At 41.9% G+C, this 22857-nt stretch overlaps 2 protein-coding genes across 2 annotated transcripts in view; one reads left to right on the top strand and one right to left on the bottom strand.

Annotated features, from left to right (window-relative positions):
• Positions 1–22857, top strand: part of Cfap61 (cilia and flagella associated protein 61) — a 250959-nt gene that overhangs the window by 74620 nt on the left and 153482 nt on the right. The window contains exon 13 of the mRNA XM_057780855.1: positions 18440–18566. Coding sequence (XP_057636838.1) covers positions 18440–18566 — 127 coding nt within the window. The remainder of the gene's footprint in view (positions 1–18439; positions 18567–22857) is intronic.
• LOC130881325 (SUMO-conjugating enzyme UBC9-like) lies at positions 19446–20536 on the bottom strand. The gene has a single exon (XM_057780856.1). The coding sequence runs from the start codon at positions 20471–20473 to the stop codon at positions 19997–19999; it is 477 nt and encodes a 158-aa protein (XP_057636839.1). The 5' UTR covers positions 20474–20536; the 3' UTR covers positions 19446–19996.

The following is a 22857-nucleotide window of genomic DNA, read 5'->3' as shown; positions in this document are numbered from 1 at the left end:
TTGAATGGAAAATGTTCCCCATAGGTTCAGGTAGTGGGACACTTGGTCTCCAGTAGGTGCTGTTGTTTGGAGGAGGTTATAGAACCTTTAGAAGGTAGAGACATGAGCAACTTCCCAGGTAGTAGGCCTGAGGCAGTGACCTCCATGGGAGCAAGTATAAGGGAGTCACTGCAGAGGGAGCAGGCCCAAGCCAGAGACCTCTGTGGGACCAGGCACCAGTCAGGGACCTCTGAGGGAGCAGGTCTAAGCCAGGGACATCTGTGGGAACAGGCCTGAGTCAGCAACCTTTGCCAGAGCAGGCCTGAGTCAGCTACCTCAGTTGGAGCAGGCCTGAGGCAACAACCTCCACAGGAGCAGGTACAAGGGAGCCACTGCTAAAGGAGCGGGTCCAAGCCAGAGACCTCTGTGGGACTCGGCCCAAGAGAGGGACCTCTGCAGGAGCAGGCCCAAGCCAGGGACATCTACAGGAACAGGCCTGAGCCAGCGACCTCTGCTGGAGCAGGCCCAAAGCAATGACCTCAGCAGGAGTAGCCCCAAGCAAGCAACCTCTGCTGAAGGAGGCCAGAATGACACACAGGATTGCAGCGGTCCTCTGGGAGTGCTGAGTAACCTCCAGGAACACTGAGTGACCTCCAGGGTGACTGGAACCTTGGCCCTGACTGTACCATGAGGAGCAACCAGCTGAGCTTACGATCCACTGGCACATGGAAGATTGATTACCAGAGACAAAGCCCCAGCTACACCAATCAGAGGAAAAGATGGGTAGACAAGGTAAGAACACACTCAACACCTCAAAGAGCAACACAACACCAATAAAAACTAGTAGCTCCTACAATAGCAAGACTTGAACAATCAAATATAAATGAAGCAAAAGAAAATGACCTAAAAAATATGTTTAGGAGAGTGTTTGAGGCCCTTAAAGAGGAAATGAAAAATTCCCTTAAGGCAATGGAGGAAAAGACAAACAAAAAGTTGGAAGAACTCAACAGATCCCTTAGAGAAAACCAAGAAAAGCAATCAAACAGATGAAAGAAACTATCCAAGACTTGAAACCTGAAATAGAGGCAATAAAGAAAACACAAACTGAGGGAATTATAGAAACAGAAATTATGAGAAAATGATCAGGAACCACAAATGCAAGCATAAATAGCAGAACACAAGAGATGGAAGAGAGAATTTCAAGCACTGAAGATACAATAGAGGAAATAGATTCATCAGTCAAAGAAAACATTAAATCTAACAATAGATTAACACAAAATATCCAGGAAATATGGGATACCTAAAAGATCAAACCTAAGAATAATAGGAATAGAAGAACAAGAAGTCCAACTCAAAAGCACAGAAAATATATTCAACAAAATCATAGAAGAAAATTTTCTCAACATAAAGAAAGATGTGCATATGAAGATACAAGAAGCTTACAAAACACCAAATAGACTAGATAAAAAAAAAGTCCCCTTGCCATATAATAATCAAAACACCCAAACATACAGAGTAAAGAAAGAATATTAAGAGCTGCAAAGGAAAAAGGCCAAGTAACATATAAAGGCAGACCTCTCAGAATTACACTTGACTTTTTAATGGAAACCATGAAAGCTGGAAGGTCCTGGTCAAGCATTATGCAGACAGTAAGAGACCATGGATGCCAGTCCACACTACTATACCCAGCAAAACTTTTAATCACCATAGAAGGACCAAACAAGGTAGTCCATGACAGAAGCAGATTTCACTAATACCTAGTCACAAACCCAGCCCTACACAAAATACTAGAAGGAAAATTCCAACCCAAGGAAATTAGCTATTTCAAAAGACAAACAAACAAAAACAAACTACAGACAATTGATGATCACACAGCAGCAAACACCAAAGAAGGAAAAACACACAAAATAACATCACCAACAAAATTAACAGGAGATAGCAATCACTGGTCATTAATATCCCTTAATATAAATGGACTCAACTCACCTATAAGAAGACATAGGCTAGCAGATTGGAAAGGAAAACATAATCCATCCTTCTGCTGTGTACAAGAAAAAAACATCAGCCTCAAAGACAGACATCTCCTCAGAGTGAAGGGTTAGAAAAATTTTTTTCAATCAAATGGACCTAAGAAGCAAGCGGGTGGCTATCCTAATATCCAACAAAATAAATTTCAAACTAAAATCAATCAAAAGAGACAAAGAAGGACATTTCGTATTACTCACAGGAAAAATCCATCAAGAGGAAATCTCAATATTGAACATCTATGCTCCAAATACATGGGCACCCTCATATGTAAATACTTCTAAAGCTTAAATCACACATTAAACCCCACACACTAACAGTGGGAGACTTCAACACCCAACTCTCACCACTGGATAGGTTTGTCAGCCAGAAAATTAACAGAGAAATAAGGGAACTAACATGTTATGACTCAAATGGATTTAACAGACTTGTATAGAACATTCCATTCTAACATAAAAGAATATACCTTCTTCTCAGCACATCATGGAACCTTTTCAAAAACTGACCACATATTAGGTAACAAAGCAAACCTCAACAGATCCAAAAGTTGGAGTAACCCCATGTATCTTATCAGATCACCATGGCTTAAAATTAGAATTCAACAACAACACTAATTCCAGAAAGCCCACAAACACATGGAAATTAAATAATGCTCACCTGAAGCATCAATGGGTCAAGAAAGAAATAAAGGAAGAAATTAAAGACTTCCTAAAATTCAATAAAAATGACCACACAACATACCCAAATTTATGGGATACAATAAAAGCAGTGTTAAGAGGAAAGTTCATAGCACTTAATGCCTACATAAAGAAGCTAGAAAATTCCCACACTAGTGAGTTAACAGAACACCTGAAAACTCTAGAACAAAAAGAAACAAACTCACCCAAGAGAACTAGATAGCAGAAAATAATCAAATTGAGAGTTGAAATCAACAAAATAGAAACAAAGAAAACAATACAAAGGATCAATTAGACACATATCTGAAATCAACAAAATAGACTAACCAAATGGCAGAGAGAGAACATCCAAATTCACAAAATCAGCAACAGACATGGAGGAAATCCAGAGAATCATGAGGTCATATTTTGAAAATCTGTACTCCACAAAATTGGAAAACTTAATGAAAATGGAGAATTTTCTGGATAAATATCAATTACCAAAATTAAATCAAGACCAGAGAAGCAAATTAAATAGACCTATAACAGCTCAAGAAATAGAAATAGGCATCAAAAGTCTCCCAATCAAAAAAAGCCCAGGACCAGATGGTTTCAACTAAGAATTCTACAAGAATTTCAAAGAACTAATACCAATACTCTTCAAATTGTTCCACACAATAGAAACAGAAGGAACATTGCCAAAATCTTTTTATGAGGCTACAATTACCCTGATACCCAAACCACACAAAAACATTATTAAGAAAGAGAATTACGACCACTCTCACTCATGAACATTGATTCAAAAATATTCAATAAAATACTGGCAAACCAAATCAAGAACACATCAGAAAAATCATCCACCATGATCAAGTAGGCTTTCTCCCAGAGATACAGGGATGGTTCAACATATAAAAATCTGTCAATGTAATCCACCATATAAACAAACTGGAAAAAAAAAAACCATATGATCATCTCATTAGATGCTAAAAAAGCCTTTGACAAAATACAGCATCCCTTCATGATAAAGGTCTTGGAAAGAACAGGGTAACTAGGAACATACCTAAACATAATAAAGACAATATATAGTAAGCCAACAGCCAACATCAAGCTAAATGGAGAGAAACTCAAAGTGATCCCACTGAAATCAGGAACAAGACAAGGTTGTCTACTCTCTCCATATCTATTCAATAAAGTACTTGAGGTTCTAGCTAGAACAATAAGACAACAAAAGCAGATCAAGGGGGTACAAAATAGAAAAGAAGAAGTCAAACTCTCACTATTTGCTGATGATATGATAGTTTACACAAGCAACCCCAAAAATTCTACCAAGAAACTTCTAGAACTCATAAACATCTTCAGTAATGTAGCAGGATACAACATTAACAACAACAAAAAACGGTAGCCCTCCTTTACACAAATGATAAATAGGCTAAGAAAGAAATCAGAGAAACATCACCCTTCACAATAGCCATGAATAGCATAAAATATCTCAGAGTTACTCTAACCAAACAAGTGGAAGACCTGTATGACAAGAACTTTAAATCTTTGAAGAAAGAAATGGGAAGATCACCAGAAAATGGAACAATCTCTCATGCTATTGGGTATGTAGAATTAACATAGTAAAAATGACAATCTTACCAAAACCAATCTACAGATTCAATGCAATGTCCATCAAAATCCCAGCAAAATTCTTCACAGACCTTGAAAGAACAATACTCAACTTCATGTGGAAAAGCAAAAAGCCCAGGATAGCCAAAACAATCCTGCATAATAAAGGAACTTCTGGAGGCATCACAATCCCTGACTTCAAACTCTACTACAGAGGTACAGTACTGTAAACATCCTGGTATTGGCATAAAAACAGATAAGAGGACTAATGAAACCGAATCAAAGACCCAGATGTAAATCTACACACATATGAACACCTGATTTTCGACAAAAAGCAAGAAATATAAAATGGAGAAAAGAAAGCATATTCAACAAATGGTGCTGGCATAATTGTTTGTCAACGTGTAGAAGAATGAAAATAGATCCATATTTATCCCCATGCACAAAACTCAAGTCCAAATGGATCAAAGACCTCAAAATGAAGCCAGCCACACTGAGCCTTATAGAAGAGAAAGTGGAAAGTACACTTGAACGCATTGACACAGGAACCCACTTCCTAAATATAACCCCAGCATCACAGACACTGAGAGAAAAAATTAACAAATGGGACCTCCTGAAACTGAGAAGCTTCTGTAAAGCAAAGGACACTGTCAGCAAGACAAAACGACAACTTACAGAATGGGAAAAGATCTTCACCAACCCCACATCAGACAGAGGGATGATCTAAAATATACAAAGTACTCAATAAATTGGTCATCAAAAGAACAAATAATCCAATAAAAAATAGAGTACAGACCTAAACAGAGAACTCTCAACAAAGGAATCTAAAATTGATGAAAGACACTTAAGAAAATGTTCCCACTTCTAGTTTGTACTGTTTCTGCATGCCATTGAAGATGTTACCTTACAACTTCCATGCCTCATTTGACCTGTGGACTCTCCCCTATGGAACTGTAAGTGAAAATAAACTTTTTCTTTCATAATTTGTTTTTGATCATAATATTTTATCATAGGAGCAAAAAGTAAAAATCTGTGTGTCTGTTCCTCCCAGACAGCACAACAACAACAGACCAAAGAAATGATCTACAAAATCTAGCTTGTGGCAATGAGCTCACATGGTTAGGAGTTATTTTCCAAGACATGAGTGACTTAACGACAGCTGCATCACTGAAAAGTCCACACCAGCATGGATGATGACCCAAAAACTCTATTCCTAGAGTTCCTGCCCTACCTGTATACTCTCTTCTCCCGGCTATTCTTCACTGTTTATATAGCCTTGGAAAGGATCTCATTTTCTGAGTACCAGCTTTGTTAGCCCAGCACATTTCCATAGTTGAGTCTTATGAGCTTCCTTCTTCCCTCCACGTATTCCGCCAGGATCTTACATTCTTTATTTTCCTTTATTTGAAAATGCTCCTTGAGTCTTGGAAAGGGTGATGGAAATGTCTTCCTGTTTTCTTCCATTATGGCTGAGCAGTGAATCACTATGCTTTAGGAACAGTCACCTGTTCTCAGCTATTCTGAGTCATGGCTATAACTCTCACCCACTGAGAAAGAATTCTGTCCTCATGAGAATAACAGTAGTCTATGGATGTAAGTAGAAATGACAGGCACATCACATCCACTTAACAAAATAGCAGTTGATTTCCTATGGGGGCCTATGATCTCTACAGCCATGGGTTTTTACCCTGGCTTCCAGTATCAGACATTAGTTACCTCCTGTAAAGTGGACCTAAAACCCAATCAGAAAGCAGTTATTTGTTGTTGAGCCACGGTTGCGCCAACAGACATTTCTTGTCTGGCATGTTGATAGTATAACATGCAGGGGATAGCACTGAATAGGAATGTTGGGGACAGTTCTTCCCCTATCAGCCTGAATCATACTCATATCAGTCAGGGTTTTCTAGAGGAACATAACTGATGGGAAAAGATTTATTAGCGTGGCTTACAGAATGCGGTTTAGCTAGTCCAACAATGGCTGTCTACCAACAGAAAGTCCAAGAATCCAGCAGCTGTTCAGTCCACAAGGTTGGATCTCTCTACTGGTCTTTAGTATATGCCAGAATCCCAGAGAAGTAGAGTAGTATCTAGTGATGGAATGGAATTACCAGTGACAGTGAGGGCAAAGAACAAGAGAGAGAGAGAGAGAGAGAGAGAGAGAGAGAGAGAGAGAGAGAGAGATTCCTTCTTCCATATCCTTTATATAGACTGCCTGCAGGCAGACCTTTCCACCTCAAAAAATTGGGATAAAAGGTGGATCTTCCCACTTCAAAGGATAATTAAGAAAAAATCCCTCATATGTATACCCAGATACTTGAGTTTTAGTTAATTCCAGATGTGGTCAAATTGAAAGCCAAGAATAGTCATCACAACCCACCCCTTGCCTACTTCACACACAATCATATCTTCTTATATTATGCCTAATTTCCAAATGAAAACAATAACTATGCCATAATATGCTTAGTATGATATAACTTCCAGGTGGACTTTTCTGTCCTGCCAGCCAGTTCCCAAATAGCAACACAGAGACTTATTATTAATTATAAATTCTTGGCCAATGGCTCATGCTTGTTACTAAATAACTCTTAAATTAACCCACATTTCTGCTCTATGCTCTGCCATGAGGCTCAGTACTTTTTTTTCAGTACAGCAAGTTCATCTGCTTCCTCTGCATCTCCTCACGACTCCCAAGACCCCTCCTCTTCTTTTTTGTGCTCTCTTTTTACCTGCCAGTCCCAGCTAACCTCTACCTGTCCAGCTATTGGCCAGTCAACTTCTTTATTAAACCAATCATAGTGACATATATTCACACAGTGTAATGGAATATTCCATAATAACTATCTCTCGAACAATTGCAAATACATTATATTTTTTAGAATAGGTGTTGATATCCTTTGAAGGATATTATTATGGTATCTCAAAATGTAAATATTACAACCACTGATATTCTTTCAGTTCATGTTGTATTACATGATAAAGACATCAAAGAAAGAAAACACAAATATCTGTACAATCACATTTTTAACAAAATATGACAGAAACACTCATGTTCCTTAATTCTCATGTCTGCAACTGGTCACATGAACTTAGCTGGTATTTATAACTACTTTCTACTACCCACTCTGTATTTCTTCCATCCATTCTTTCCTGGAGGAGTGAGCCATACCTTCATTCCTGAAGGGTCCGTGCCCTTTGTCATCCTGCCTGGATTAGGCTGTTGTTGTTTCCCATTGACTTTAATCACAGGACATAGCACCAAGAGATGCCCCAAAGGATCTCCTGCACTCCAGACATAATCCTTCTTACCTCCATTGTGGAGAAGCAGTGCCAGTTGCCTTTAGCAATCTGGATCCATCACCCCCTTCACACTGTTTTTCCTTTCTTACTCTGTTGGCATAGAGCATCAGAAGTTCAAAGTGTCTAGGGAAAAGTCTGAGCTTCCAACTAAATGGAATGTTTGTTGTGACTCCTGGCAGGAGTGCTCCCATCTGGAACCAAAACTTCTAGGCCAGGAGAACTTAAGGTCAGGGGAACAGGAGGCAAAAATTTTCCTGCTGGGTCACTAGGGGTGATAATGGAACTATTCCCTTCTCAGTCCCTCGATTCCTGGACCTATAGACCCTGGCTACGGGAGAAACTGTACCATATATTTTACACTGATTCAAAGCATATACTGCCTTCTGGAGAACCCTTCCCTAGTCTTCCAGGTGACTGTCACCTACTTAGCTCTGTAATTGTGTCTATAATAAAGACCTTTCCTTCTTCCTATCAGACCAGTTGCTTCAGATGGTGGGGAACACGGTAAGACCAGTGGATTCCATGATTGTGGGCCTGTTGCACGTCTCTGGCTATGAAGTGAGTTCCTTGGTTAGAAGCAGTACTGTGTGGAATACCATGTTGGTGCATAAGGCATTCTGTAAGTTCATGGAATGGTGTTTTTTTTGCAGAAGTATTACATGCAGAAAGGCAAATCCATAACCAGAATAAGTATCTCCTCCAGTATGGACAAACCATTGTCCTTTCCATGGAGGAAGTAGTCCAATGTAGTCAGCCTGCTACTAGATTGCTGGCTGATCACCCCAGGGAATGATACCGTATCTGAGGCTCACTGTTGGTCCCTGCTATTGGCAGATCTGTCACTCAGCAGCAACTGTAGCCAGGTCAGCTTTTGTGAGTGAAAGTCCAGGTTGTTGAGCCCATGCATAACCTCTATCTCTGCCACCAAAGACACTTTGTCATTGTGCCCACTGGGCAATGATAGGGATGGCTGGGGAAAGAGGCTGACTGTCCACAGAGTGGGTCATCCTGTCTACTTGATCACTGTACTCCTCCTCAGCTGGAGTCATCTTTTGCTCAGCATTTACGTGGGACATAAATATCTTCACATCCTTTGTCCATTTGGAGAGACCAATCCACATACTTCTTCCCCAGATACTTTTCTCACTTATTTTCCAATCATGTTCTTTCCAAGTCCTTGACATCCAGCCAATCCACTGGCTATACCCCCAAAATTAGCAAACAATTACACATCTGGCCATTGCTTCTTCCAAAGAGAATGTATGACCAAGTGTACTGCCTGAAGTTCTGCCCAGTGTGAAGATGTCCCTTCGCCAGTTGTCTTTCAGGGTTGTCGCAGAAAGTGGTTGTAATGCTACAGCTGTCCTCTTCTGGGTGGTGCCTGAATAATGTGCAGAATCATCCGTAAGCCAGGCCCTAGTCTTCTCTTTCTCAGTCAATTGGTCATAGGGCACACCCCATGAAAATATAGGTGCATGCTTAACAGCAGGTGGCATTGTAACGGAGTAGAAACCATAGACATTTGGACAGCTTCTTTGTTCTGGGATTTTCTTTTACTCCAGCCACACGTTGGTGTGCCAAAAATGTTGCTGGATGTTTTCTTATTCTTCTCTCTTTACTCCTTTAGGAGACCCATCACCCAGCTCCCAAAGAAATCACAGAGTCTTAGTCTTAATTATAAATGCCTGGCTTTAGCTAGACTTGTTTCTTGTCAGCTTTTCTTAAATTATCCCAACTATGTTTTCCCTCTGGGCCTTTTCCTTCTGTTTATCTTACTTCCACCCTTCCTTCCTTCCTTCCTTCCTTCCTTCCTTCCTTCCTTCCTTCCTTCCTTCCTTCCTTCCTTCCTTCCTTCCTTCCTTCCTTCCTTCCTTCCATTTTGTAACAGCTGCTCTCTGTCCCTGTCAAGCTTCGCTGTTCTCGGTATGGATTTGACCCTTCGAGCTTCTCTATGGTATCACTGCATCCGTGCTCTGAATGTGCCGCTCCCTAGTGATGGATGCCACGGGATGACTTTGTGTGAATGCATTTCAAATGCTTACCCTTCACCCACGTGACCTCTCTGGTGAGGTTTCTATTTAGATCTTTTCTGCCTCCTTTCACTCAGGTTGCCTGTTTCGGTTTGACTTAAAGCAAATCACGGGCACCTGTTATTTCTCTAATAGAAACTGTTAACTTGGTATCAAGTTAACTAAAGTTCAAAGTTTACACCAACTGGGAGACTATTTTCAGTTAGAAGTAAAATAAAGGCCAATGCAGGAAGAGCTTCTGCCATTGATTGCTCCATAAGCAGGCGGTGTGGCGATAGGCAGGACTTCAAAGTTTGTGTTTTAAGGGCCTTTGTTTCTTTCCTTTCTTCCGCTGTGGCCTCTCCTGTGTCTGCTCCATCTGCAGTTGGCTCTTATCACATTGGCATGGCTGCACCATTCTGGGCTGGCATCCATGTAGCACCACGGCGGGAAGGTAACAGGCTAATCGTGTGCTTTCGGTTCCAAAGGCCCGCTGCGGAGCGCCTCATTCATCTGATAGAACATGCAGCACCAACTGTGTGCTTGTGCCAGTTCTAACCCAGGTGCTGGGGAAACATAAGTGACCCAGACAGACGGAAGTCCTGACTCTCATGGGGTCTGCATTCTAGCCAGACAAGGAAGACACGAATAAAGGAGGGAGATGAACTAGATAGTGGGTACATGAGGAGAAACGAGAGGAGTACTGCATGTGGCTAAGTGCCCGATGGGGAGGGACCGCTGTCTTCACAAGGTGCACGGGAGAGGTGGCCTTGAGCAGAGGCACGACAGAGGCGAGGAGGGAGCGATGCGGGCACTGCAAGGACACAGTCCCTGACATGTTCTCTTTTTATACCACGGTTTTTGCTTCCCTTCCCTTGACATTTGGAATGGATTGCTCCTGCTTTTATGTTGGGTTACTTTAAATTTCATGACCCCATGTTCTGGTCCCCTACCTAATTTCCTTCTTTGTCCCCTGGGAAATTATATTTGTTTCCATCATCTGCCCTCTGGCCATGCTGGTGAGCACGGACACAGATAACTCACCTGCTAGTTAGGGAGGGCCGCCTCTTCTGTCACCAGATCCCACACCCCACACTGCCTCTCATTTTCTTATGATACCGGATGGGTCTTTAAATGAAAATATTTCACTTGTATACTAATTACAAAGTTGTTTCCAAAGGTAGCCCTGGGTTTTATGTCATATAATAGATTGTTTTCTTACATTCCCTGGCTTGCCCATTCTTAACTTGCCCGCTGGCCTTCTTATTCTATCATCACCTCATCAATGCATCTGGGTGACCTGGCAGCCCATTCCCTCTTGCTACCTTTCCATGCTGTGCTTTTCTGAAATCTGACATTTTTTCCTTCACAGGAAGATATAGCAGTCTTACCCATCCGACTCATATTTACTGTGCTAGAAACACTTCACTTCTTGGCTAGGTCATACAGCCATTGTCAACATTACTCAGTCAATAAAGATGGCCTTCAGTGGTCCGCCTCTGAGAGATCCTGCCCTTCAATATATTTGTTGTATTTGCTTTTCTGTGAGTGGCACCTACTTGCTTTGTTGCCATTTTTTTTCCTGTGATGTCACCGTCTTACTCATTTCAGGCTCGTGTTATCATGGCCAGTGGATGGTGATATCAAATCTGTCCTTTGTTCCTTGTGCCCTTAATGGGCTTCATTGAGTAGAATGCAATTGCAAGTTTGTCTGCTGGGGCCATTTTTGTTTGGGGCATGGTTGCTCTCTTGTTTGTGCATGGCTCACGGTGACGTCTTGCTGATTGTGGAGCTGTGTGAGGACGTTCGGCGAGGCGAGGCTCACCTATTCTTTACATCTTTTGTGTCCCTTGACTAGCACCAAATTTGCCCAATTTCCTATGAGACAGTAACTGGAAAGACACATAAACATGCAGTTTTTAAAAGCCTTCATTCAGTTTGAAATAGAAGAGGATACATAGTAAATCTTTCTTTTTACTTTTCATACATCATTTCCTATTTTTTTATGTGTATAGTCAAACTGAATACCTCAAATTCTGGCTTTTAAGGCCAGATTTGCTTTTTTGTTTTGTTTTTAAAGGAGATGGATAGAACATCTTGTGGTGAAAGCAGGTTATCAAGACTGAAAAACTTGTAATACCCAATGTGATAGATAAGGAAAAACATCACTAAATTTCTGACTTTGAGTCAGGATGCCCAAGAATTGTTTTTGAACCCTGAAGAAAAGAATAGTTATGACCATTATGATCACTGAGTGTGCAGCAGTTTCTGGAAAGGTTGTGTAAGGCAGAAACAGAACCGAACAACCCAAGTGTTCTCCTTCCAAGTTGTACATAGCCAGGCTGAAAGAATAGGGCCTCTATAGTGGTCGTGATGAGAAGGAGAAGGTTCTCGGAGCTTATGGAGAGTTAAAAGTAGAATGACTCTTAGGTACATCCAGTGAACCACTATCTTCGGCAGCCCTGGGGATACTCCAGATGTTTCAGAGCCTTTTGTGACTGGTTGATTGAATGAACAATTTTAGTAACGTCAATTTAATGATTGAGTTTTAGACAAATACATTTTAATTGGGAGTTTGCTCACTTTTCATGTTTTCTAAATGCTCCGGTCAGTTTTTGTATAGAAGCGATTAGTATGTTCACCCATGCCACATTTTATTTCCTTCTGCCAGTCATAGGCCTCCCGTCTCATTCCAGTTAAAGCCAAAACAAACAGGCCACCTGCTGTTGCCAGAACCAGAAGCAGAAGCAATGCAGAGGCCCCTGTGCACTAAATCTGTCTCCGCTTATTGTTCTGTTTTGAGTCAGGGTCTCACTATTAGCCTACACTGGCCTGGAACTCTCAGTCTTCCAACCTCAGCCTTCTGAGTATAGATGTGTACTCTGCATCCCTCCCCCTCCCCTTTCCTTTCCCTCCTCATCTTCCTGAGTTAAAAACTTTTGTAAAATAGCTCTCAGGGGCCTGGAGATAGCAGTCAATAAAGTGTTTGTGATACAAACACTGACTAAATCCCCAGAACCCAAGTCAGATGATCCCAGCTCCGGGGAGGCAGAGACAGCAGTGGTCAAGGCTTAAAGGCCAGCCAGGTCAATTTAACTGCTGAGCTTGGTACCAGTGAGAGACCCAGGCTCAAAGGAGGTAAATGATTATCTTGAGGGATAAATATAAGGCAGGCATGTCGAACAGCTCCACCCATGAAAAATACACTGTGAGTATATTAGTAATTTTAATTTTCTAATAGACATATTAGTGTACAAATTTAAACTAGGCACAACTAAATTTCAGTATTTATCATATAACCTATTACATACACAACTTTGTTTCAATGTATGCTCAGCATGAAAGCATTGAGCTGTTTTGTAGTCTTGTGAATCAAAACCCAGTTGACAGAGTACCAATAAAGTTTGAGTAGCCACATTTCAAGCAGCTAGAGAGTCCTGTATCAGGCAGAGTTGCTTTTGCCCATACCTCCCCCTGCTGAAATTTTAGGATCACATAAAAATTCTCAAGTGTTCCTCTTTGCTGAATATAAATAACAGTCACGTGAGCTTCTTGGTATAATGCAAAAAAAGGCTGTGTCACCCGATCCTATTTCTGTGGACAGAGGAGAGAAATGATGTCTGTGATTTGTGACACCTGAGCAAAAACTCCAAGTCCCATTGAGCCCTTACTCAGTGCCACTGTAGGCTAGGAGAAGCCCTGGCTTTCAAAGTAGGCCAAGGTGTGTCCTGAGCTGGGAGCTGGGAGCTGGGAGCTGGGAGCTGGGATCTGGGAGGAAGGTATTTGTACTGGCCAGTTTTATGACAACCAGACCCAAGCTAGCGTCATCAGAGAGGAGGGAGAGTCAGTGGAGAAAATGCCTCTGTAAGATCAGTCTGCTGACAAGCCTGTGTTGGTGGCCCACTGTAGGTGGCGCCACTCCTAGGCTGGTGATCTGGCTTCTATAAGAAAGCAGCTGGGTAAGCCAGAAGGAGCAAGGCAGTAAGCAGCACTCTTCCATGGCCTCTGCACAAGCTCTTATCTCCAAGTTCTTGCTCTTGTTGAGTTCCTGTCCTGACTTCTTTCAATGATGAACAGTGACGTGGAAGCCTACGACAAATAAACCCCTTCTTCTCGGAGTTGCTTTTGGTCACTGTGTTTCATAACAGCAACAGAAACCCTAACTACGACAGTTATTCGCATTCATTTACTTTCCTGGCTCCCGCTGCACACTTTATAATTGTAGCACTTATCATAGTCAGAAAGGCATGCCATAAGCATGGGATGCTCTGCCTGTTTCCACCCAGGCTGTGTAATTCATTCCCTTGGCAGCTGCTGTCCATTGGGAGCTGTTCTAGCCATAGCGTTGCAGCAGAGGCAGGAATTTTGTCTTTGAACTCATGTTCTAATAGACGAAGAGGAATGACCCACAAAGCAAAGAGAAGGGAAGAAAAGAGCCCAGAGGGAAATAGGACAGAGAATGTGAGGGGTCAGAGCTAGGTGGCATAGCTCCTACAGTGATGCCTGTATACACCGTTGGTATCCAGGCAGGTCCGGGTTCACCGAGCTGAGAGGTGAGGGTTTCGGGTGAGAAATGATGAGGGTGCACAAGGGCTGAGTTTGGGGACTAGTACGGCGGCGTCTGAAAGGTGAGGCAGGGAAAGAAAGAAGCTCACAATTTGGAGACAGGTTAGAGGTGCGAGATCCAGAGAGAGTGTAAAGAAAAGACCCAGGAGAGGAGACTGGTTGGAGTCCTCGAAGCCACTCTGTGATTTTGGCTTGTCACTCAGCGCAGTGGGCGAGATAACTGATGTTCTCGCCCAGGGTCTGTGGATGGAGTCGAGGTGGAAAATCACATCCTTGATTTTCACAAAGCTGTACCTGAAATCCAGCGTCTCCTTCCATTGTGAAAGGAGGCGACAATCCACAGTGGTGTCACCAGCCCCTGCTGCTTCCTCCTCGTTTTCCTTCAGGACTGCAGCTTCAGATATCTGCAGTTGTCGCTCATTACTTATGCGCACCAGTGCAAAAAATTAGAGTAATCAATAGACCGCTGCTTAAACACAATGATTTAAGTTCACCTGTTGTCATTCTCTCATTCTCTGTGTCTTGTTTTAGACACTCAGAAACAGTATTCTGAGAAGAGCCTCGGGCATAAGAGGTCACGAACTCCGCCATTACTGGGATTAGCACCGTAGAGTCACGCGCTAGGACTCAGGATTTTAGAGGCATCGCCCTGGCATCTCCATTGAGGATGGGTTGGGGGAGCTAGGGGGAGCACGCCGAGTCATGGGGTGCTGCTTTTGTAGCATCCCAGCGGTGGAGTAGGGATAGCCGGGGTGCGCGATGGAAATGGTTGGAGTCAGGTGTATTTTAAAGGGCCAGTCCATCTGGCGTGTTGCTGATGGGGTATGCAGGAACGCCGAGAGGAAGCTGGTGATTCGGGCCTCAGCCGCTGGAATGCAGAGCTGCTGCCCACTCACATGGAAAGGGGCCACGGATGCCAAGTTTGCTCACGTTGAGGCAGTAGCATCCTTCAGATTAAGCGTATCCAAATTTTGTACAATATTTCACATCAGTTTCTATTAATTTTCACTTCAGGAACCTGAAACTGTTTTGGCAGAAACCTGGTGACTTGGCATTGTTCTCTACTGAGATTTTACTTTATCGAATAAAAGTTATTTTTCTCAAAGTGACTTCAGCCTTAAGTGCTAATTCATCTGCTATTTATGTAATCACATCATTTTGGTTTGACTATTAGTTGCCATTGCCATTCCCTTCTTTGCCTTTTTAACTTTCTTTGATATTTCATACATATATACGCATAGACTATTTTTTTTTTTTTTTTTTTGGTTTTTCGAGACAGGGTTTCTCTGTGGCTTTGGAGCCTGTCCTGGAACTAGCTCTTGTAGACCAGGCTGGCCTCGAACTCATCGAGATCCGCCTGCCTCTGCCTCCCGAGTGCTGGGATTAAAGGCGTGCGCCACCACCGCCCGGCTACACATAGACTATTATGCATACAATAATAGCTTATTGAGATGCAATTAATATAGCATAATGTTCTCGCTTAATTGAATAATTTAGTGGTTCTTAGTGCATATACAATGTTGTGCACCCATCATCTCTGTCTATTTTCATTTTTTGTAACCTCTTAGCCTACCCATGCCCATTGAATAGTCAGTCAGCTGGCTACCTTGTCCCCACAGCTGACCGGTGTCCTTTCTACCTCTATAGACTTGCCTATTCTGGACCTTTCATAGAAATGAAGCAGCACAATGTGCAGTGTTTTACACACGACCTTTGTCACATGTAACATACCTTACCACTTCATTCCCTTCCGTGGCTGAAGAATTTCACTGTGTACATATGCCATGTTCTAAGCATGTATCAGTTTATAGACATTAGGTTTTCCTTTGGGGTGTTGTGACTAAGGTGTTATGGACATTTTGTAGGACATTGTTTTCATTTCCTCTATTTCCCTAATACATTTGGCCTTCTTTTTTAAAAAACATTTACACCTTTAATCTATCAGAACTAGATTTTTGGGCAAACTGTCCATAACAAAGCCAAGTTCTCATCTTTGTCTTAAAGATTGCTTATAATTATGATTGAGGTGAGAGTAATTGATCAGGTTTTAACCAGATCATTGTACACATATATATCCTTGCAGATAAATCATTTTCTTTATAATATGTAACCATGCATTACAATTTAAGCACAGATATTTGTTGTATGAGGCTGCTTGTTTGTTTCTGGCTGCTCAGCCCTGAAATACACACACAGAAACTGCATTAATTAAATCACTGCTTGGCCTATTAGCTCTAACATATTATTGACTAGTTTTTACATCTTAATTTAGCCCATTTCCATTATTTTATATTTTACCACGAGGCTCATGGCCTACTGGCAAGGTTCCTGCATGTCCATCTCCAGTGGCGGCTCCATGGCTTCCCCCTGACTCCGCCTCCTTTCTTCCAGCATTCAATTTAGTTTTCCCTGCCTAGCTCTACTCTTCCCTATTACAGGCCTAAGACAGTTTTTTTTTAAATTAACCAATGGTATCCACAGCATACAGAGGAGAATCCCACATCAGATGTTCATCACAAATAAGAGTTAATTACGTTAGAATTGTTTATTATTAAGAAGAGTAACATTGATCAGTTTAGTAATAAAACTGAGTAGAGAGAGCAAGATATAAGGTTATTTATATGACACACAGACCCATTACAAAATAAAAATATGGAACTTGTCTGGATGTGGGGAGCAAAATTTTCTTTCTGCGGGATGACTGTTCCAATCCTTGGCATACTCTACCCCAAGATAAACTAAAATTATTTTATTAAAATAAAAACAGCATGTGTAAGGTCACCAACCATATGTAGCCTGACTCTGCTTACCAAGGGAGGGAGCCGTGACCAGAGAGACTCCATAGGTCATGCACCCGATCCGCAACTTTCTCCATGTCTATGCCCCATCCCCCGCTTCAGGTAGACGATGGCTTTAGCCATGTCTTTGCTGCACCCTTCACATGGTTCTCCATCCGATGTCCAAGGTAGATCTCAGTTGTCACTATTTACAAAGAGAGGCGTTAGTGAGGATGGGGTGGTGAAGTAGGGAGCACGTGGGAGGAGACTCGCCAATGAACAGACAGAAGGAAGTGAGAATCGAGTATAAGCCATGGCCCCTAACCCCTAGACATGCTCTTTTGTCTCCCTAAACTTTGCCTGAAGACACAAAATTACAGATGAACATGTTAAGAGTCCTAAGACGTCGACCTCAGAGAATTAAGCTCCAAGGATGAGACGCTTTAGAGGTACAACCTTGGCTGGCTCTGTAGGGAGCATTCACAGAAAACCAACCCCAGGCATTGCAATTTCTCCAGCATGAAACACTTCTTTTATTTTTAATTTGGGAGAGATTGTAAGAGCCAGAGGACCAGAAAGCCTGCAATGAGATCATGTTTCCTAGGAAAGATGGAAGCAACATCCATGGACCTCGACAACATGGCTGCTTAAATAAAACCTGAATGATGAAGATGCTGATAGTCAGGCTATTGTGGAAGGGGGGAATGTCAAAGGTGCCTCCCCCCAGATAAAGAGCTACAGGCAACTGCTAAGAAGAGAGAATTAGCTTCTCCCAAGGATGAGCCCCTTATTCGTTATCCAGTTCCAAGTGGTCATCTCTAAAATCATACACATACACACAGTACTAAATGGGCTCAACAGGCCATACTTATGTAACTATGTATTTGTATGTATGCATAAAAGCAACAACAAAAAGTGGCAGTGAATTTGAGAGTGAGCAACTGTGTTTGGAGGTACATAGAATGGGTGGGAGGGAGGAAAGGAAAGGAAAATATTATGTAATAATTTAATTTTTTTTTAATTTGGGGAAGACATTTTAGCTCTCTGTATTCAATGTGAAATAAAGTATGCTGAATATTTTAAATTATATGTGCTAAATTATAAGTATTTGCCAGGTGATTGTGGCACACGCCTTCAATCCCAACACTCAGGAGGCAGAGTCAGGCGAATCTCTGTGAGTTTGAAGCCAGCCTAGTCTATAGGAGCTAGTTCCCGGACAGGCTCCAAAGCTAAAGAGAAGCCCTGTCTCAAAAAGCTGAAAAAAAATTATATGTATTTAAATTATATATACTTAAAATGTAACTTCGTGTTGTCATTGGTTTATAATATCAATGATTTTATTCTTTGTACTTTTTGCTTACTTTTAGGTATTCTTGAATGAGGAGAGTTATTTTACATACTTTTACATATTTTACATACATATCTCAATGTTACATAGATATACATGATCAGATATTATTTTATGTAAGTGTGATATTATTTTAGTACTGTAACCAAGAAACCTATCTCTGTTCTTGTCCAGGTCCATTAAGATAAGATTAGCCAGTTTTGTGGATACTGCCGGTGTTGAAAATCTTGTCAGCACCCTCGTGCTGAGTAGACAGATACTGGCTGATTTCTCCCAGTACATTGAGGCTTGCAGAGATCCCGTAAGTACTGCTGGTGGCTGCTGTAGCCTCATTTCTCCCGGGCCTTAGGTACCATTAGGACCCATGAAGGTTTGGGTCTGAAGTTTCCTTGAGCATCACTTAGAGAATCCTGCTGGGGGAGAGGAGCATCAGAGGTGGGGTGAGGGGTTGACATATCTCCCTGTCATCATGGAATGACAGCTTAGGAATCCATGGTATCTGATATCCATCCCAGGAGCAGTGGGCACCAGACTTAGGGTAGTGGAGCTCCGTTTTAGTTGCGTTAGATGGTGAACCTAGGCAGGACCTTTTCTGAGCTAGCTTGAGGTTTCAAGGGCTAGATATAAGGATGATTCTCTGTGGTCGATCTTTGACCTTCTCTAGCATTATAACCTGTATGTGAGCCATGGAAAACAACAGGCTGGTGTCCGTCTACCTGTTAACCCTGAGTGAGGCTGGTGTCGGTCTACATGCTAACCCTGAGGCTGGTATCAGGCTACATGTTAATCCTGAGACTGGTGTCGGTCTACATGGTAAACCTGAGGCTGGTGTCGGTCTACATGTTAACACTCCGTGAGGCTGGTATCAGCCTACATGTTAACCCTGAGGCCTTAGTGACTGCCAGTTAACTTCACTAGACATGCAGTTAGCCAAGAGGTTGCGGATGCATGCTGCAACTTATCCAATATGCTTGATTTTGAAATGATTTTTATCAAACTGTGACCAAGAAACATTTTAGTGGGTTTTACAATTGAAATACCCTATGTACATAGGGCCTGTTTCTGGAGACTGTCCCCACTTGTCGCTGGTCCCCTCAAAACTCCATTTAGAAACTTTTTATACCTCTGCTTCTAAAATCAGAAAATAGTTAAAACTGCTTCTGAGATTTTTTTTTTATATAAACAGTTTATTTACTCTAAACAGCAACACAGACAAAACGCCATATAAACACAAAGGAAGTGATGCAGAATGGAGACGCTGGCCAACTTTGGATCTGAGGCTCATAAGCAACAGCCCAGGTTTCAGAGGAGGTCGAGGGTGGGGAGGGAGGGACAGTGTGGTTCTGTCATACAGCCAGCTGGAGGCCAGAGCTCTGAACAGTGGGAAGCATGCCTGCATCCGAGCGCGAAGAAACTAGCTCCTAGGGGCTTACCAAGTACAAAAGTTTATCATTTTACAGCAGTTGAAATACTGACATCAATATTAAAATAAAAGCAAGTTTTACATAACAATCAAAAATACAAAAGACTGAAGGAAGAGACCCTGTATGAAAAACTGGGGCAATTCAGCGAATTGAGACTGTATATGCCAGTGGCGGAAATGGAAAATGGCGCCCGCTCAACCCTCCCAGGCGACTAGTAACTGTACGCAGCGACTTAGATCTGCAAAAGGTGTAAACAAGTTCTTGCCAAGCCAATCCCTTCCTCGTCATGGAGCCATAGGGCCGCTGCTTATGAGGGGGCAAACTTCTTCGCTTGTGCTCGAACCCTTTTCTCATATTCCACTCTGTTTTGGCAGTAAATTGTGTAGGCCTCTGCTTGAGCTGGCTCTTGGATATTTGGTTCATTAAGAAGTTCCTGTATTCCTAATAAGATCTGTTTGATCGTGATAGCTGGCCTCCAGTCCTTGTCTTCCTCCAGGATGGACAGGCACACTGTGCCAGAAGGATACACATTTGGGTGAAACAGTGGTGGCTCAAATTTACATTTTGGTGGTGAGGATGGATAGTCATCTTTGAAAAGCATCCGCAGTTTGAACAAGCCTCCTTCCCATGGAGTCCCCTTCTTTCCAGGGATAGCGCACTCCCAATTCATCAGGTTCATCGTGCCATCAGGGTTCTTTGTTGGGACAGCCACAAAGCCAAAAGGGTGGTCCTTCCTCCAAGCTTTCCTTTCCTGGGCAAGTTGGCTGAGGGCAATCCCCGACATATTCAAAGTCCCTGGGCGACCACGGCCCGGACCGTCGCGGCGGCAGAGGCGGCGGCGCTCCTTTGTCTCTGCTTCTGAGATTTATGGAAAGAAAATCATACAGTTTTTTTTCCTCAGCAATATGCTTATGAGATTTGTTTGCATTATGACAAAATTATTTCATCAAATGACTGTATCATCACTTTACTTCATTTTGCTGCTATGGTCATTTGGAAAAATAGGAAATACTGACTTTTTAAAGTAAGGTTAAAAAACCAAAACTTTTAAAGTTAATATTTACGTCACCACGGAGATATCAAACACCTAAACATGATGGCACTATAAACATACACTGTTATAAGGATATAAAATGAAAATAAAACTCCCTTCCATTGCACTCACTACTTTGGTTTTTCTTGGTCTCTTATCTTCATTTGTAGCCTCTTCCTCCTCTGGGCCCTCTGAGCAGTGTGATCTCAAGCCTTACTTCGTCATGTGTGGTCTAATGAATTGGGAGGGAGTGTTCTAAGACAGAAATGTTAGTGAGGGGGCTGGAGAGATGGATCGGCAGTTAAGAGCACTTGTTGCTCTTCCAGAGGGCCAGGTTCAGTTCCCAGAATCTACACGGTGGCTCACAACCATCTGTAACTCCAGTTCCAGAAGACCTAGCACTGTCCTCTGACCTCCAAGGCATCAGGCATGCATGTGGTACATAAACATAAGTTTAGTCAAAACATGCACACAAAGAAAATGAGTTACACAAACCCAGGAATATTAAAACTTTTGAATGAGACTGAAGTGACTTTTTTCCTAATAGTGAGAAAGAACATGCCTTTTGACAGGTCAGTCAGTGCCTTTTACTTAACACTGAAGGTACAGAGCCATAGCAAGTGAAAAAGCTGGGGCTTTGGCAGGAGCCAAGGCAGAAGCAGCAAGCATCCTGACGGCCATGGTGACATTCATCTCCACAAACTCTTGCTGAAAGAAAAGAAAAGAGAAAAAAGAAAGGAAAAGAAAAGAAAAAGAAAGCCACAATAAGATATCTTGAATCTCTATCTCTAGCAGAATGGCTAAGACAAAACCTAGAGGCTACTAGATGACAAGGATGTGGGAAAACTGAATTGTTCATATTGTTAGTAAAAGAGTTGCAGATGCATTGGGAGACACATTAGCTGTTTCTTAAAAAACAAAACTAAACAAAACAAAAACAACTAAAAGTGCACCTACCCTATGGCTAGTAAGTTGTGCTCTTGAACATTTAGCTCTGAGAGGGGATGGTGTGCACAGAGGTGTGCATAGCAGCTGAAATAATGCCAGGTAGTTTTCAACAGACAGATAGAGACTTAAGCTATGGCAGATTCGTGCTCAACAATGAAAAGAATGGACTGTTGCTGTCAACCTGTATGAATCCCCATGTTGTTACATTGAAAGAAATAAAGAGCTAGTCCCCAAGAGTTTGCAATTATATGCATAGATTCATATTTAAGTGTACAGTCATATATATATATATATACATATACATATGTAATACTTAGGCAGACGTTCATAATTACACATTTGTATGTTTTAAAATGAGAAAATTTACAATTGGAGACCAGATTATTTGTTGTTAGAGGGCAGGGGTGAGGCTAGGGAGATTTCTTGTTGTGGTACAAGAATTGTTTGATGTCATCATGGAGATTTAACCTGTATAAAGTAACAGGATCACACAGATATGCCTGATTCAGGATCAGTTTCCCGGGGTCTTACTGTGCTCCGGCTTTAGAGAATGCTATCACGGGATACTGAACAGCGTGTAAAAGGATTTTTATATTATTTCTTACAACTGCTTGTGGGTCTACAGTTATCTCTTCATTTAGATCAGAAGGGGAAGCTAGAAGCAGTTTAAGGAAGAGCCTTGATGAAGCAGTAACATGTTTAACTCTGTCGAATCGCCACACTTGAGATTGGATTTTAGCATTCTGCGACATGTCTCTGGTGCATCCTGAAGCATGTTGGGTGTTTGAGGAGAAAAACGCCTCTACCGATGCATGAAATGCGCTTGGACCACCTGCCATTTTTTATAAAATTCCATTTTCACTTGAAAAAAGAAAAACCGCTTCTTTTTTTGGACTTGGGTATTTAACTAGCCTTTCTTTAAAATTAATAACGGGAGCCTGTCGACCTGATAAAACGAGAATCACTTGCCCACTGTGATAAGATCTAGTCAGGAAAGAAAATAGAAAATGAGAAAATCAGTAGCTGCCACATGAGCTTGATAGTTGTGCAATGCCTAGGGCAACGTTTCCGATGACACTGGTGACGTCATGAGATTGGGAAATCTGGGTAGCTTGATGAGTCAGTATTTTCTAATTAACATTGTACGGTGCTATCAAAGCATACGTGAGTAAACGTGTAAGAGTCAG

The sequence above is a fragment of the Chionomys nivalis genome, chromosome 9 (assembly GCF_950005125.1).
Source record: "Chionomys nivalis chromosome 9, mChiNiv1.1, whole genome shotgun sequence".
NCBI lineage: Eukaryota > Metazoa > Chordata > Mammalia > Rodentia > Cricetidae > Chionomys > Chionomys nivalis.
This window is presented reverse-complemented; position numbering and strand designations above follow the sequence as displayed.

Bases quoted from the DNA above. Each gene is read 5' to 3' on its own strand.
- LOC130881325 (XM_057780856.1), bottom strand. From the start codon at position 20,473: ATGTCGGGGATTGCCCTCAGCCAACTTGCCCAGGAAAGGAAAGCTTGG.